We start from the raw sequence: 16,929 nt of genomic DNA on the forward strand, positions 1-16,929 counted from the left end.
AGAAACGTATCCGCACGTATCATGGATATATGAACTCGAGGCGCGCGCTCACACACACATACACACAAATAAAAATTAAAACAAAAATACTAAACATTGCTATAAATAAATTAATAATACTGATAATCTAGCTACCATAACATATACTAAATTAAAATGTGAAACAAACTATTGGAGATGTGATTTTCCTTCACCCATCCACAGAAATCTTTAGTTTAAAGAAGTCAGAGAAAGAAAAAGGACATGGGCTGGGCTTGACAACCGGATGGCAGTGGAGACGGGGGTGTTAAAAAGCAGTGGATGAGTAGTGAGGCTCACACTGAAAGAAAGAGGATGTAAAGACACTACTTTCGTCATCTACGTGCGCAAACAAAGGAGAAAGTAGGTTTACATGTGGTGGTAGCTGCATGCACTCCTGGCTGTCTGTTTGGACAAACAGATTGACAGCCGTGGGAAACGGAGGTTTCGCAACTGAAATACTTCAGAACTTATATATGCACTTGTCTCTATATGACAGAGAGAACTTCAGTTTTTGTATAAGTGGTCTCTCCCTCTCTCTGTCTGTCTCTGTATGCATTCGTGCTCGCTCCCGCAAAGTTATCAATGAGTTCTTGTGTTCCCACTTCAATTGCACACTTGATAACTAGACAGACGGACTTAAACAGATGACTGTTTGGAGAGGAAAGGAAAGTGTAAGGACTTGCAGTGAACAGCTTTTAAAAGAGTGAATGTACAATGTTGACGACCTCACTTGTCCGACAATTAGTCAACCGGAACGCCCCAGTTACACAACATGCATCCCGTTTGTCATACCTACTTGCCAGTCTCTACAACATGAAAATGACCCACCTGCATGACCTTTGACAACGACCCGCATCTATAATAAATGTTGGTTTATATTATTTAAATTAGTTGTTATTTGTTTAAATTATTTATTTATAAAGCACCCCTATCCACACAAAGGCGCTTCACAACAGCGATGAACCTTTAAAAAACAAAAACAACAACAACAACAACAACAGCAGCAGCAGCAGCAGCAGCAACAACAACAACAACAACAACAACAACAACAACAACAACAAAGATGAAATGAAAAGGCTCTGTATAAATGACTCAAAAATTGTAACAAACTAAACAAACAGGAATTTTATTGACAATGTCTCTGAAAGTATTTATGTGATAATTATTTCATCTTTATTTCTTTATTACACACTTTCATTGAGCTCACTATGTTTGTGAGACCAGTTGGAGTTTTGTAACAGAATTTTACCAACTGCCCATCGTCCTAGTCTGAAATTGTTTCGTCAGTTATTTCCGGTGACAATACAATATAAAATCATTTCCAGCAGTCCACAAGTAGTAAAATAGTTTAATTTTTTCTTTCTTCTTAAGAAATATAACTATGCAGACTTGATTCTGCTTTCACTCGGAACAGTTTCTTCCCTTGGATGATTGCATCTCACTTAAAAAACAAAACAAAAAATAAAAACCCAACAACAAAAAAACGAAAAACAAAAAACAAAACAACAGAAATAATAATTAAAAATCAGAAAATTATTAATTTGGCGAAAGCAGTCACACAGTTGCAGTAAAAGTTTGGTACCCGACTAGAGTTCGGGTATTAGAAAATCAGGAACCAAACTGACCGTCTAATGACGCAACCATTTAGAGACGTTGGACAAGAAGTGAAACGAAAACAAAGCCAATAACAAAATCAAAAATACTAAAAAGTTACAATAAAATAAATAAGATAATTCTTTTTAAACACACTTCTTTTTGAAGCAGTACTAAGTTTGTAGATTTTTCTTACTATATATAACTTAAATATTAGAGTGTGAGGGGCACTCTCTCTATTTTCTAACAGGGCCTCTAACCCTTTTATATTTCAAAGGAAACCCGATTGGAATATATTTTCTTTATGATCGGGTTAACTTCGTTTAAAAATAATTATTCCCAAAATATGAGTACATAATTATACTTAATTTTAAAGACATGAACCTTCAGACATCGGCATTCTCACCAGGAAAGCAGAAGAAAGTTATTCTCCTACACTGGAGAGCTCCTTTAAGTTCAAGTATACTTATATATGCCAACATTTAAATTTTTTAACATTAAAACTTTTTTTCATCTGTTTGAGAATTACTTTTAAAAAGTTTTGCATAAAATTAGCACTTCTTAATAAATATATGAATATTTTTTTGTTTAATGTAGCTGAAAGCGAAAAAAAAATTACTTTGTGAATTGCATGACCACAGTAAACGTGAAAGTTGTGTAAATAATATTTATGTATATTTATGTCGTCCTTTAAGAACTGCACTATAAATTGCGACCAAGCCAAAGCCACAAAAATATTTCAATTATACGTGGAGAACTATATAAGATAACGAAAAATATCGTCAAATTAACGAAGTGGTGCTTTATGCTCATTTACAGAGCATCAAAAACTTCGTTTAGATAATTTTGAAATCTTGCAAACATCGACTGATTTCCGTAGAAGGACGACATGCGAGCTGTTCTCGACTGACGAGGGAGTTTTTTTTAAGCTGTGTTTGTAAAATCCCAACAGATGAGGAATAGAATTAAGTATTGCATGACTGTATAGACATATATAGGGGAATACATCAAACTTGACCAGTCTACGAATACCGTATATCATGGACCAGTCCGTGCCTCCGTGTTTTTAAGACTATTTTAAACCTTTTGCGACTTATAGACTGCAAGTGTATGTTGAATGTGGGAGAATGGGAGGATGTGCATGTGCGTGTGCGTGTGCGTTGTCTCAGTATATAACAGCATCGAGTAATTCTTCCATTTCTAAAAAAGGTGTTATCAGTTTCCAGACATTAAACCCCGTCGGATCCCAATCTACTTACTAAACAAAGCTCAGTTGAGGTTTCTAACTCTCAATTTTGTGTGTGTGTGTGTGGTGTCACCAGTCAAACTCATCATCAATTCTACTTAAGACCTCACGTGCACGCCAGCTGTTAACCTTGGATAAGTAGACCAGAAGTCATTTCTGCTTTCCAAAACAAAATATTTATTCAATATTTTCAAGGAGATGAACATAATATATGTATACATAAAATTAAGATTGGACAAAAAATTACTGTTGTTACTGTTACGTTCATGCTGCTTCTACAACAACAGCTACTAAGACAACTTAGCTGAGAAATGCTTGGATGAAGTCGTGATCTACATCAAAGCTTATAAGAAGTTGTTTGTCATAAAATAACTAAAATGTCAAGGGCAGAGTAGCGCTGACTTCACCTGCAGTGTTTACCTCGTTGCAGGTCCTCGTCAGAAATGTTATCGAATATGTGATGGTGTTCAAACCCAATAATCACATATTTGACAATCTATGTTTCTTCGTGTCTTCTTCGTGCAGCCGTTAATAAGATGACAGAAAACTATAGAAGTGTCATGCAACTGTCACCGTAGAGGCCCACCGGAAGTGAGACCGTTGTAAAGTGATGTCGAGACTCAGGCCGTAGGGCAATCGTTGGGGCCCACCACGTATGTTAATACGTCCCTCAATCCCTTGCGTGATGGGTGACGTTTCACGTATGAAGTTTATAAAGACCTCACTGTCCAGCATATCTGCAATGATAAAGCGAAAAGTCTCTTTGGACGAGGCGGAAAAACAGCACTCTGTGTCCTTCTGTCTGTATTTCTACTAGAGTGACAAATCATTTTTTTTCCAAATCACTGGATTGCGATTTTTTTGGTACAAGAAAGCATTTGTCAAATTTTAAGTCATAAGCCCAACTGAGATGTAATCTGAGATCGTTTATTGAGAACTCATCCCAATCTCTCAAAATAACAACAAAAAAAAAAAAGTGCGAAAGTTGGCCTTTAAATCTGGAAAACTCACTGTACAGGTCCGTGGTCAAGGCGTTGTCGCGAAACATGGTGTAGCCATCGCCCCCTGTGCGGACGAAGGACGGCAGGATGACTTTGTAGACCTTCTCTGCCTTCAGAGGAAAGTAGCGGGGGACCAGGCAGTCGTTGCACAGGGCCTGCACGCTGACCACCCGCTGACCTACAGGCTGGCTCAGGTCGTATTTCACGCGCAGACCTGTGACCATAAACGGAAACAGAATGACAGCGGTATTTCTACCTTCAGGTGTGATTTTATCTCTTAAACCCTCTTGTTCTAGCTGTGGGGAAGAGAGGAGAAAGTGCGTCCACTCAGCGGAAAAACTCACTCGTTCACCTCGCACAATGCTCAGCGCTTATCCCTACTCACCTGATACCTGCAGAAATCCACCGAAGAGATCACCTGTCTGACTGCAGGGGCTGTACCTGGACACTGAGTGCTCCAGGGCGGCTTGCAGGTACTTTCCCTTGATGGTGATGGCGTCGATGGTGTTTTGGAAAGGCATCACATTCAGAACGTTGTTGATCGTCACATTACCTGTTTGAAAGTAATTAGAGATTACTGGAGTGTACGTCACGTTACGTCGTGCTTGAAAGTAGTTAGAGATTAGTGGCGTTTGCGTCACGTTACGTAGTGTTTGAAAGAAGTAGAAATAACTGCAGTGCATGTCACGCACCTTTGTGTTTGAGATTATGGAAGTATTTATTACTTTCCATTGTGTTTTAAGAAGAGAAAAATTATTTCTTTGCTCGTCCACCAGTTCAGGTCTCCCCAGAATCAACATCACGTACTTTATGTTTCCTTTACCCTTTCTTTATAAATCTTCTAAGTATACCAAAAACAATACAAAGACTGAAAGAGAAACAGTTGCCAACACCTCTCAGTATGGTGTCTCTGATGCCGCCAGAGTTGGTGAAGGCGATGGTCACATCAGTCCACTCATCCGGGTCTTGTTCCGACGATTTCCGGTTGCCGTAAACCATGCCGTCAGTAATGAGGTTGCCTGAAGAGACATTCAATTTTGCTGTGTATGCTTCCATCAGCTCCATCATCATCAGCATTGTCCCTGCCCCTGTCTTTGTCATTGCCCCTGTTTTTATCTTCTTGAAGTGTTATTTATTTGTCATTGTCATTCTCATTATCGCTGTCGTTCTTTTACTTCTGCCGTCGCTTTTAATAATTCTAGATTAAAGGTAAATTATGCTAGTATCTCGATGAGAAACACATGTAAATGCCCATTGAAATATTTTGACAGATCCTGTAGCCAAGAAGACGGTCCATACCCAGGTTACACTCTTGTATTCTGCAGATTGTAGAGAAGCCCTCCAGGTTGACAAGTGTTCTGCCAATCACTTCTTGCGACCTCTTCATGACCTGTTCTTTCCATGGCCGTAGCATCTCTAGTGTGGCATTGTCTAGAGGACGAAGAGAGCGAAGCTGACAAAGTCATTTCTCATCATAAATCGGTTCTTTATTGTTTAGTGGTTATCGGTTAATGAACAGAGACTATGATTTGATAATTGTTCATAGAAGTGCAATTATCAAAACCTAAAATAAACCAATAATTCTTTTTCCTGGCAATGATTCCTGAGAAATAAGTTCAACAAAATGGAAACAAAAGAAGGAAAAGGAAGACACGAAAAGAGGCAAAATTGAATTTTTTTAAAAAGAATACAAAAAAGAGGCAACGATAAAAAGGATAAAATAAAAATTTAAAAACATCATAACTTATCATTTTGACCTGATACTTACCGTTCTGCACGGAGGCGTTGAGAAGTCTCGGCTTGCCACTGTAGTCGATGACATTGCCGTTGTCGTCAAAGGTGACGTGGAGAATACCCAGGTACTTTGCCGAATGCATAGTCCTGCACCACCAGGCCCCTACCCCCATCCGACTGCTCCACCACTGTCGGGTAGTCTCCCTCTGGTATTTCTATCGACGGTCTGTCAGCTAAGTCTGAAATAATAATTAGCTATTTACTCAGCAAACCTGCGTTTTAATCAGAAACTCACTGACATTGTTCTACAAATTGTATATACAATTCCTCATTTTAAATATCTTCAACTGCAAAGATTCAGTTTCTTGGAGGGGTTGGCACCGTTGATGAAGGATTCGAAACGAGCCATCGACGACGACATCGGCGCATGAGACTTTGTTACTCCGTTTAAATACAGGACAAACAATCATGGTAATTTTCCCGTAACACCTACTATCTAAACACATTAGAAGGTAAGCAAAGACTATCAAGACATTCAAGCATCCACATGTTTAAGTAGTGACACGTAACCACGTATACAGGTAGTAAATGCATAGAGGGTACGGAAGGAGAGATGTGGTCAGGTAAAAAAATTCCTTACTTGAGGAGTTGTACAGGAATGAGTGGCTGTGTCCACCCACCACCACGTCCACACCAGGGATGGTAGCTATCACCTTGTCCACACTGTACCCAGCATGCCCCAGTGCGATAATTTTATTGATGCCTTGACTGGTGAGAACTTCAACTTCCTTCCTCACAGCTTCCAACACGTCCCCGAACTTTAAGTTCGCTGCAAAATGAAGATGAAAACAATTTGCAGTGCTCTGTTGTCTAGTTCACATCTGATGAAGAAACACTTCCAACTTTACTCTTCACACCTTTCATCCCTTCTGAAGCACATTTCCGACACGGTGGTCAAGACATAGCACAATAGATGTTCTCCCTTTAGTAAACACACACGCTCCGGTAAGATGTACATAAATAAGCAAACAAACAAGCTCTTACGTCCTGGACTCGACAACGCAGGTGTCTCCTCAGTCGTGTACCCGATGATTCCTATCTTCTGATCCCCGACCTCCTTGATGACGGATTTCTTCAACACCTGGTTCAACTCTGGCTCGAGGGTGGCGTTGATGTTAGCGTTGACGACGGGGGCGGTGACTTTCGTGAGGAAGGGGAGAAGGTATTCGACTCCTCTGTCAAAATCGTGGTTACCGATGGCCTGCACACATGACAGGCATCCCCTGGGATTTCTGTTTTCTTTAATTTGTTTGTAGTAGTTTTTTTTAAGAACATGTACATTAGTTAATTTGATTTCCCGCCTCATTATCATGTACATGTAATGTCAGGAGACTCCTTGCTGGGAGATACACAGCTCCGAGAAACATCACTTCAAGGGGAAGAGAACTGGCGACCTAGAGCTGAGGAATTATCATCTTAAGAATGTTAAAATAATCAAATGATATCTCTGACTAGATATCGAAGCTTTTGAACATCATCTAAATACATGAAATATTCTATAAGCTGGGTTAAAAGGCTTAAAAGACATATCAGGATATAATCTATCCTTTTTTTGATTTCCTGTCTTTCACCGTTTTCAGTTCTCTTCCCATTCTTCGATGATTTTTCAACCTATCCAATAAAAGATATAGTATAACTTGACAATGCTTTCTTACTACACACAAAGGTCGCAGTTGCCTAGCAGCAACGTACCATAGCGTCGTACTGGAGGAGGTTGACGAAGATGGGGGTGACGACATCGCCGAAGTAGTAGAACCATATGGTCCCCTGGTACTGGTCCCCCGCGTCCAGGAAGAGGGTGTTGTTGTAAGTCTGTCTCGCCTCCCGCGATGCTGTCACCAGACGTGCGTACCTGGACAATCACCATAGCAACTGATTATAAGGTTACTCTAAACTTTGGCCAGGATAGCCCTGTGATGTACGTTTTACCGTGATGCAGGCACTATTTCTGTGTAACTCAAGAACCGATGTGCACTTAGTTTTGTTTTCGTTGTCAGTCAATAAAGCATTCACCGCCATCTCTCCTCCTCCGCCAAGAGGCAAGCCGTTCAACGTACCCCCCATAGCACTTGTTGTTTGCGATGTCAGAGGCGGAGCAAGGGATGCTGCTGTACACGTTGGTCTCCTCGAATCTTGCGTGAATGTCGTTGGTGTGCAGGATCGTCAGCTCAAACTCGCCCGCGGCGGGTACAGCAGTCATCGTCAACGCCACCACGATGGCAGTGACGATGGAAGGCAGAAGAGGGACGGTCATCGTGCTGAACAGGCAGTCTGGCATCAGCGGTCACCAAAATGTCAGACAGGATAACGGACGACAAAAATTGAATCACGAACGTACATCTCTGCTGGACTGCTTTCAGACCAATTTTCGGCGTTAACTTTAGAACGAGGCCAAAGTACAAATTCACTTCCGGTTTAGCGACCAACATCAAGAAGAAGAGAAGACGATGTGAACTCTCGTGTTGACGGAGGTACAAAAGCTCAAGCTTTATGATTTGTTGTGTTTTCAGTTTATTGGTCGTGGGAAGTGAGAACGAGGTCTTTTTGCCCCCCTTTCCCCCAGAAGTAACTAAGTAAAAAAAAAATTTATTGAAAGTCTATTGTTGACTTCAAGAATTTTATCGCGGTTCCAGATATTAAACTACTAAGTGGTTTGTCAATATCTGACATCCTACATCTTCACGAGAGGCTATGAACTGGTCTCGGCAAGCAGCCAGCAGTCCAGAAATATATGTCCATGATAGAATGCGGGATGTAAATAGAGATCTCTGAAGTAGGTAAAAATAACAAAGTGGCTGTAGTTTATCTCTGAGTAAACGGTAAATAAGGAATAAGCTAAAGTACTGTAACCTGTCAGCCATCGCAGAGGAAGATGTTGGAGATCATTGATTGAAAGTACAGTACTGAACTATTTCTGTGTCGTCAGTGACAACAGTATCGAGTCATTCTTCCATTTCTAAAAAGGTGTCATCAGTTTCCAGACATTAAACCCCGTCAGATCTCATCTATAGTGACTGAACAAAATTCAGCTGAGGTTTCTAACTATCAACTTTCTTTGAACCCGACACACAAAATGACAGCAAGACATTTAATACAACAGTAGAGGAAAGAGTTATCTTACCGTGTCGCCAAACGGACCAGGAAGGTATTGATAGATGCAGACGACAGGCTATTTTATACCTGTGACACCCTGTCTTCTTCACAGGTGTTTTCGTAAATTGAGCTTATCAGGCTAAAATAAATAAATACAAAATTCTAGTTATCCGCGCTTTATTTGGAGTGGGGGAGGGGAGAGAGAGGGAGAGGAGAGAGAGAGAGGGAGAATATGATCCCAGGAGTTATGCCCCCTGATACAGTATTTAGAGAAGAGTCATTTTTCAACTAGATGGAAATGCACGCACACACATTCGCCATTCAACGTCCTGCAGGGGCGATGAGACTTAGCTGACGGATAACCACCGAAGAAAAGTACCCACTAGCCAGCACAAGTTTCGCCATATTTCCCCCCCCCCCACACGCCTACCCTCATCACCACCCTCCCGCTCCATTATTTTGACATTATCGAAGAAATAGCAAATTTGAAATCTTAATGCAATAATGAGAATTCTATGAGTTTTAGGGTTTTAATTTAGCTACTATATATGTTTGCTACGGTATTACTGGCATTAATCTGTCGCTTGGTATTGTTTGTTCACAGTGAGTTACAGCTTGATGCACATCTGGTGACACAGGGGGGAGGGATTTGTGTTTTACGCCGAGCCAGCAGCGAAGGCTATATCATGACATACCATCCGGCAGTGTAAATAGATGCCTGGTGACAGAGAAGTCGAGAAGAATAAAGTTATACCATGTTATTAAGTCAAAAGGTTAAAAGGAAGACCTAAGACCAGAAGACCGGCAATTCAGTGGTGACAAGGGATTCGCATTTTACCACAGCCAGACGAACATAATTATTTTACCCAACGAGGCTCTGCCACACATGCGCAGACCTTTTTTTTAAAGAAAAAAAAAAAGAAGTCGCTTACTTGATTGCCCCGAGCCATCTTATAAGTGGTCTAGTCCATACTGTCCAGTTGGAAACTAGTTAGGTCAATAGAAATAAGATATCATATTAATAAGGTTGACAGATGTGATTAAGGCAGGGTTTTCTGTAAAAATATCTAAAATGCACGATGCTTTCTCGTCTCACTGGTTTGTACATCGTCACCACTAAACTTGTTGAAGCCATGAAGAGGTTCACTTCGCTGCCACCACCTTCTGACTCGCAGAAACCAGTACAAAACCGTTCTAAGGATGAGGAAAAGGTCGCTTGTGTAAGAATGAGATGATTAGATGTTAAACTGATGACAGAATGAGAGTATTATGTGTCAAACCGATGGCCGAATGCTGATGGAGGCAAGGCAATCCTCGTCATGTTGGGGAGTTTAATTGGCATCTGAAAAAGTTTTTTGATTTTTTAAAAAGTTCTGCTGAATTTAGAGATCGGTTACATCAGCTCATGCAATCTCATTAATTTTTCTGCTAACCTTTTAGAACTAATCTGACATAAAGATGAGGTGATACAATCCCTCTCTACTAGTCCAATAAGGTTGAATAAGCTTTTTCGGTATGCAGCTGAATTATTGGATCACATTCAGAGTAAACAACAGATACGCCTTACTCAAACGAAACCTGTCAACTATTTTTAATTACAATTTTGTTTTTATTGTTTTAGTACCTAACACAGATGGTTATATCTATTGACGCACAGTGTATCCATTCATGTGTGTCTACATTATGTATCAGTATATCCTCAAAATAGAAAACAGCACAGACACTCATATATCTCTACCATCTTTTTCTCGAACCACATCACAGTTAAAAAAATTTAAATTAAAAGGACCTCCTATTTCGTTCTCCATTTATAATTAAAGATACACATTAATTTCGCTGTACAACTAGAAGGCTGTTATGCAATACTTATGTTAAACATGTATATCAGCCAACCCCCTGGCTTATTTATTTGTACCAGAGATGAACTCATCAGCAACAGCTAGTGTAAGCTAATTACACCACCACATACCAGCATCAGCTAGACTGCTAGAGCATCACTTGTGTATTATGTCAGGGTGCATGATTGTGTCCTTGGACTCTAAATTCAGTAAACTCTGTCTTTAAATTTTGTTCTTGGTGGTTTTTTTTTACACAATTAAAGCATGCAGTTCTACTGGCAAGAACAGTTCGATATAAAGATCAACCTAAATGGTTTGAGTTGTGTGTGTGTGTGTGTGTGTGTGTGTGTGTGTGTGTCTGTGTGTGTGTGTGTGCAGATATTGGTGAATATAGGCGATATAAACTTAATCTGTAATTTTCAGCCTCCAAAACCATCCATTAATTAATTCTCCGCTAGTAAAGTACGCGATTCGCACCTGAGATCAACGAGCGCCGCTAACAGTGTACTACGTCACGTTGGTGCACCATTCACAATTGCCAGCCGTCAACACCAGTCAGAGAGAGAGAGAGAGAGAAGAAGAATGAGAGACAGTTCAGGTTATTCGGAAGTTGAAAATCTACATTTCTCGTGCTAAAGTAGCAGTTTTTCAGAACTTAAGTTGGTCATCGTCATATTGTCACACAGTTCTCATACGTGCTTTAAGTGCAAGCCAGAGTGAAAGACAGCGGCACACGTGCAGCAGTCTACTTAACACACCCTGATACCCGCAGATGCTGCATGGTTACTTTCCTGCCACGTACACTGAGAAGCTTTCATGAAAATGTAATCCTACGAAATTGATAATTTCTCGTAACTTTATTCATTGCCAGGGGCGGTATTTATGTGTCGAGAGTAAATCGTTTTTCCCAGTGTAAATTCAGGACCTCAAGAAAATATACATCACGTCTTGTTTCCGAAGTTGTAAAGCGCTGCGTCCAGAACCCGCTGATACTGCTTCATGTTTGTTTTTGTTTGTTTGTTGTGTTTTACCGCTGAATTTTTTTTAACTATTGCTTTAGAGGTAAAACAATATCTTCTTGTCCGAAATACAGCTTCAGAAACAAGATGCCTGTCCTCGAGTTCCCTATATATTGCCCCAGGCAATTATAACGACTTTACGCTTGCTTCATAACTACTGCAGGCGCACACCTCGAACAGTGGTCCCTCCCTAGGCGACTGGATGCACATATAATTATATCTATAGTTCCTTCAGCAGTAGAGTTGGGCCGCTGTGACATACACAGAGAAATGTAGGTGTATCATTAGATACCCAAGACCACACGACTGTCAATACAGTGCTCTAACCCTATGGTGACAAAGCCATAAACACGTTAGACCTTTACAGCCCCGAGTCGTTTTGCGGCTGGTCGAGTTGACTCGGTCGAGTTGGGAGGTAACCGACTCCAATGACCTTTGTACACTGATAACTAATAATACGCGTCTTCTGGTTTTTCAACCTTCACTTTTCAAAATTCAGATTAAATTTATTCTGGCACAAATTGACTCAATTATTCAGTTTATGTTATTATTTATAAATAAATATAATGTGGCTATTTTTAGCTTTTGTCGCCAACTATTGATGCGTCCATGGCAACCAGACATAAACAAGTCCCGTGCGCCTTCTCCTTCATGGCGCAGTAGGACTAGGTGATAAGGTAATGATATAATAGGTATGATAATCGCTGGGGACTGAAGTGTTACAGATTCCGCTTATCTCGGGGCAACTTTAAAAAATTTTTTTGTAACAAATGTGACCGAGATACCAGGCTGGAGATAATTGCGATTGTTGCAGAGGACTTTTGGTTCATTTTTTTTTTTTATTTCCAGGACAGCGATCAACAGCTTGGCTTTTATTTTGTTATTATGTGACTACTATTGCAGAGTCATGTCGCAAAGACCACCTATCCCATTATTACTTCAGTTTAATTTAAGAAAAATATTTAGTGAAACAGACTATAGAAGAATTGTTCAGAGGCTTTTTGCACGAGACTGATTAATCCTACAACTAAAGCGCAGTAGGAACAGCGCACAAAATGCATTCTCAGTCGATCATCTTTGTTACACTGAGCACACTCTATCTGAGTGTCACAAAAACGCATGTTCTGCACAGATGTAAACATTTTATTAACAACAAGAAATGGGTGAGAGGGGAGATTTCTGAATGATTGCTTATAATGAGACAAACATTTAGAGAGGCTGGACTGGCTACCAGATGGGAGACCTACTAAAAGGGGTGCAGAACAGCTTAGAGCACCACTGGTGTGCCTTCATCATCCAACGACTGAGGGGATATAGAGATCGAGAGATCTTAATAATCCAGAACTTTGTGGTCTATAGACCATGTCGGGTAATATTGGAAGCCACAGAACAAAAATAATTAACACCATAACAGTTAACATTATTTTAGAGTACTAATTGGTTGACTCTGTAGTGGGGTCGTCCGAGCAAAGCCTTTATAGTGATGGTAGGAAATGTACCATTATTATTATATTATAACTATACTCAGGCCATGATCTCATGAAGTACAGAATGATAAATGTGCTTAGCTTGAGCTAATATCAGATCCCATCGATAATGATAGCAGTTGGTATTGGTAAAAACACATTAATGCTAAGTATCAACATGTCACCTATCTAAATCAACTAATAATTGCAGCACTTGATTTCTCAGTTTAAGTTATATGTTGTCTTGTTCAGCTTCCACATGAACAAGGCAGGTTATGGCACAGTGGCTAACAATAATAATTACTTCAATAATGATGTTTACCGCAGGTAACATGCACCTTATCATTGCTTTGCGAAATAACAGCTGACCATTTTAACGTGTCGATAATCATATACAAAACATTTTGCTCTTTAATTAATCATTAGTTTAGCTTAATGGCAAGATCTTTTTATTGTTATTCTGAGATTTGATATACTGTTGATAATTGTTTTCACTTTACCCATTTTTGGCATTAGGATATGCTTCACTGTGACTGATGAGTTAGTTTAAGGACGTTCCAACATGCTACCCGACTTTTAGATGTCTAATTAGGTTGTTATATTGTTTGATAATTGTTGATACCCATAAGTTGACTGAGTAATTTTTCATGTTGGTTTCAACTCTCAAAACAAATAAAAGCTATTCATGCATTTATTTTTTATCGTTCGGAGTGTAAATTATCAAACATGCGTCAGTTATCAATGCCAACAATGAAAATGAGATACTATTGTTCTGTCTATAGCTGACAGTTGATTAAGCAGCGCGCAACGTTTGTTCACTTCCCTAATCTAAAGTAAATGACTGCTGTAGGAATCATTAATGTCTGCATGTGTAAGTAGCAAGTAGCTGCAGTCAGCCTGCACTGTTTCCATTTTGATCTCTAACTAGCTACAAAGACCACGGACCGGACGCCTGACTCAAATTTTTCTAGGTACATACTGGCTTCGGCAATAGCACCCCGGTGAACCGTTCTGATAACTGATCTACTGTTTCCATCTTCTCCCTAAATGCGGACCAACACTCGCGCCCCTTGGGACCCTTGGCTGACCAACGATCAAATATACACAGGGTCGCGACGAACATCTCCGCTCCTGTGGACAGACCAGGTACCAGGTACTGTGCTTCTTTACCAGGATGCGCCACAAGCCTGCATACATACAGAAATCTTCACAGTCCATGCGCTTAAGCGAAGTAGCTTCCGATGCAATGGCGCCAGCCACAAGCAATCACAAGAATTACTGTCAGGACAGCAACTGTGATTGCCTCACACACAACGCGATCCCTGGAATGCATCCTGTGGACAGCAAAGAATTAGACTATACTCAGCCTAAGATAAGGAGTCGCTGAGAATAGAATGCTAACACTGAGTGACATTTTGGTGAGTTGGTTTCTTCCAATATTTTTGCGCACATATATATATATACACAGTGTGCTCTACACATGAAGAGCGCGAGAAGTGTTTCTAGTGGTAATAAATAGAGAAAGGCTATCTGAACACAGCACAATAAACACAATGGTAGTGAATAATGAAAAGAGAAAATTTTGTTGATTTGTCGGTGTCGGGAAGTATCTTGAGATTTATTATCACTCCACGTGAAGATCTGGGACAAAACTTTATTCAGTAAAGAACAGTCTAAACAATCTGTTTCAGAATAAAGTATATATCCCCCTACCCCCAATCAAAAATTAAAAAAAAAACAATTCAAGGCTGGTTTTTTTGTTTTGAGTGAAATGGTGGTCTCTGATAAGCTTGATTATTCCAGGCACAGACTCACTAGAAATATGTGTGGTCGACAACAAAATAGATATAGACGTGTTCTTCTTTTGCTCTAGCCGCGGGCGATTACTTAATGCAGACACTCATCATCTCTCCTCCAAATCCACCTGTTATTAATATGACTCCATGCATGCTGTAACTATCACAGCGTAAATTACGAGTGAGCATAGACATTACTTTTTTACTAATTTTCTGTATTAGAGACTATTGTAATGTTTTATTTTGTTCTTAAAAAAATTTTATTCCTTGGTTTGCTTTTTTAAATTTCATAAAATGTTTTTGATTCCGTTTTGGACGCTCTTTTCATATTTCGTAAATGCAAATGTTCAGTCAGCCAAGTTGCATTTAGACACGAGCTCCAATATTTGGAGTTATGTTAAAATAGTCGTTCTTATATTCAGTTTAGGTTCTTACATGTGTCAGACACGCATATCTTTATACTACAAAGCGCGCACTCTCATGTGGTTTTCTTGGCAACTTGTGTTTTAATTTGAGCTTAAATACTATCACACAAATCGCATAGACTATGCACCCTCAGTTGTTTAAATCCTGTGACACGATATTGCTTTATCTGGTCCTTTCCTTACGACTAATATATAAACAAAAGAAACCAGACCTATAAAATCTTTTATAACCGTCATTCCTCCCGCGTACTCCAGCCTGTCGTTCACGTGAGAGGCGAGGGCTGTTGCAAGTGTTAGGGCCTGACTCAGGTCAATCTCATGAACCAGTTTCTTAGAATGCGTGTGCCCCCAAGTATCCTCATGCCTAAGAAGTCCGAGCATCGGTAGCATCTATACTTTGCTACAATTTACCCTTCATGCCCCAAAACGCTACTTTAGCAGCTCCGCCCTCCGCTAGCGACGGCAAAGAATACTCTAATTATTGAAACTCGTTGTACCCTTTTATCAGCACACCAATGTGACGTGTAAGTTGTGCACACGCCATTCAGTCCCAGACGTCCAGTCTCTGAAGTACTTCGGCGTATTCTGTATACCGCTCATGATCTATCAAGAAAATATGCATGGGTTTGAAGATTTTGGTACTGGTGTGTGCGGTCTTTACTCATCTTCCTGGTATATTATCTATACACTGTAAATAATGATCTTTGCTCAGAAAATAGTGTGTGATTGGGGTAGAATAACATGCAATTATTTGCCTAATTTGTACAGTACTCAATTAAATTATCACAGGGAAAAGAGCCTCTGCAGACTCTTCAAATACTTGAGCCTGTCGAGCGACATTTCGATCAGTACATGGAGAAATCAATTTAAATTACCAATGCATCTGCTCAGTGATGGGGACTGTCGGACCCGGTTCAACGCCGATTCTTGTGTGAGAGCATCATAACTTAATCCACTTTATCTGTATAAAAATGAACTGTTGTCACGGTTGAGACAGTTCAACTGATGCACGGAACCAAACACAGTGTTTAATCACGTGAACTACAGAAGCTCCCACTGTTAACCTTCCAATAGCGATTGTCATGACCGAGAGAACATGCGATGACGTTGGACTCCCTTCGGTATGTGGCGCACTGGACTCAACTCACAGCGACGCCGTCATTAATGGAGCTTTACCAGAACACATCTTCAACCGTTAGTTCAGTGCACATGAATTTCTACCTGAGTGTGGCACTCACAGGCTACATCGATTTAAAAACAAACAACTCCTATCTTGCTTTTCACCAAAAAACGCCACTGCAGGTCTCTATCATCACCTCAGTCTAAAAGACCTAATACATCAAACAGATACTTAACAAAGCCTAACGCATGTATCGCGCTAATTCTGAATAATCCTACAACATCAGTCCAGCCATGATGGAGAGTGTGTCCTGCTCCAGCAACTCGATCTAAATCCTATCAATCTGTAAGAGTGGCTTTAATTTTAAAATGTGTAGACAGTTAACTCCTAAATTCTGATGTAACAATTGCTGAAATTAATCTGTAAACACTATCTCAACATCGCGTGCTCTTGTCTAAAATAGTGATAAAATTCAGACATCTTAACAAAATCCCACATTAATTAAAATCCACCTAAC

The 16,929-nt window shown here is 40.0% G+C and overlaps 3 protein-coding genes across 4 annotated transcripts in view; all 3 read right to left on the reverse strand.

Moving 5' to 3' along the window:
* LOC112565838 overlaps positions 1-16,929 on the reverse strand; it is a 341,939-nt gene that overhangs the window by 267,379 nt on the left and 57,631 nt on the right. The window lies entirely within an intron of this gene.
* Positions 3,419-5,275, reverse strand: LOC112566051 (protein 5NUC-like). Its single transcript, XM_025241981.1, has 5 exons — positions 5,161-5,275; positions 4,713-4,880; positions 4,247-4,414; positions 3,872-4,075; positions 3,419-3,597 (listed from the first exon to the last, which is right to left on the reverse strand). Exons 1-5 carry the CDS (start codon positions 5,273-5,275, stop codon positions 3,419-3,421), a joined length of 834 nt encoding a protein of 277 aa, XP_025097766.1.
* LOC112565830 (5'-nucleotidase-like) lies at positions 5,162-8,787 on the reverse strand. Of its 2 annotated transcripts, XM_025241645.1 has the most exons (7): positions 8,777-8,787; positions 7,713-7,926; positions 7,348-7,507; positions 6,640-6,856; positions 6,236-6,424; positions 5,630-5,834; positions 5,162-5,292 (listed from the first exon to the last, which is right to left on the reverse strand). In XM_025241645.1, the coding sequence occupies exons 2-6, from the start codon at positions 7,907-7,909 to the stop codon at positions 5,695-5,697; spliced, it is 903 nt and encodes a 300-aa protein (XP_025097430.1). In that variant the 5' UTR covers positions 7,910-7,926; positions 8,777-8,787; the 3' UTR covers positions 5,162-5,292; positions 5,630-5,694. The 2 variants fall into 2 exon arrangements, with proteins under 2 accessions (XP_025097430.1, XP_025097429.1); XM_025241644.1 differs by lacking the exon at positions 8,777-8,787 and having other exon boundaries at positions 7,713-8,016.

This window comes from Pomacea canaliculata, linkage group LG6 (genome assembly GCF_003073045.1).
Source record: "Pomacea canaliculata isolate SZHN2017 linkage group LG6, ASM307304v1, whole genome shotgun sequence".
NCBI classification, from domain to species: Eukaryota; Metazoa; Mollusca; class Gastropoda; order Architaenioglossa; family Ampullariidae; genus Pomacea; species Pomacea canaliculata.

What these genes read in the sequence shown, in the direction of transcription:
- LOC112566051 (XM_025241981.1), bottom strand. Translation starts at nt 5,275, where the DNA reads ATGCTACGGCCATGGAAAGAACAGGTCATGAAGAGGTCGCAAGAAGTG. An exon ending in AATACAAGAGTGTAACCTGG is followed by an intron (nt 4,881 to 5,160) that starts GTATGGACCGTC and finishes ATGTCTCTTCAG; the next exon opens with GCAACCTCATTACTGACGGC. An exon ending in TGGATTTCTGCAGGTATCAG is followed by an intron (nt 4,076 to 4,246) that starts GTGAGTAGGGAT and finishes TTATGGTCACAG; the next exon opens with GTCTGCGCGTGAAATACGAC.
- LOC112565830 (XM_025241644.1), bottom strand. Translation starts at nt 7,933, where the DNA reads ATGCCAGACTGCCTGTTCAGCACGATGACCGTCCCTCTTCTGCCTTCC. An exon ending in TCCTCCAGTACGACGCTATG is followed by an intron (nt 6,857 to 7,347) that starts GTACGTTGCTGC and finishes TCATGTGTGCAG; the next exon opens with GCCATCGGTAACCACGATTT. An exon ending in ATTCCTGTACAACTCCTCAA is followed by an intron (nt 5,835 to 6,235) that starts GTAAGGAATTTT and finishes TTATTATTTCAG; the next exon opens with ACTTAGCTGACAGACCGTCG.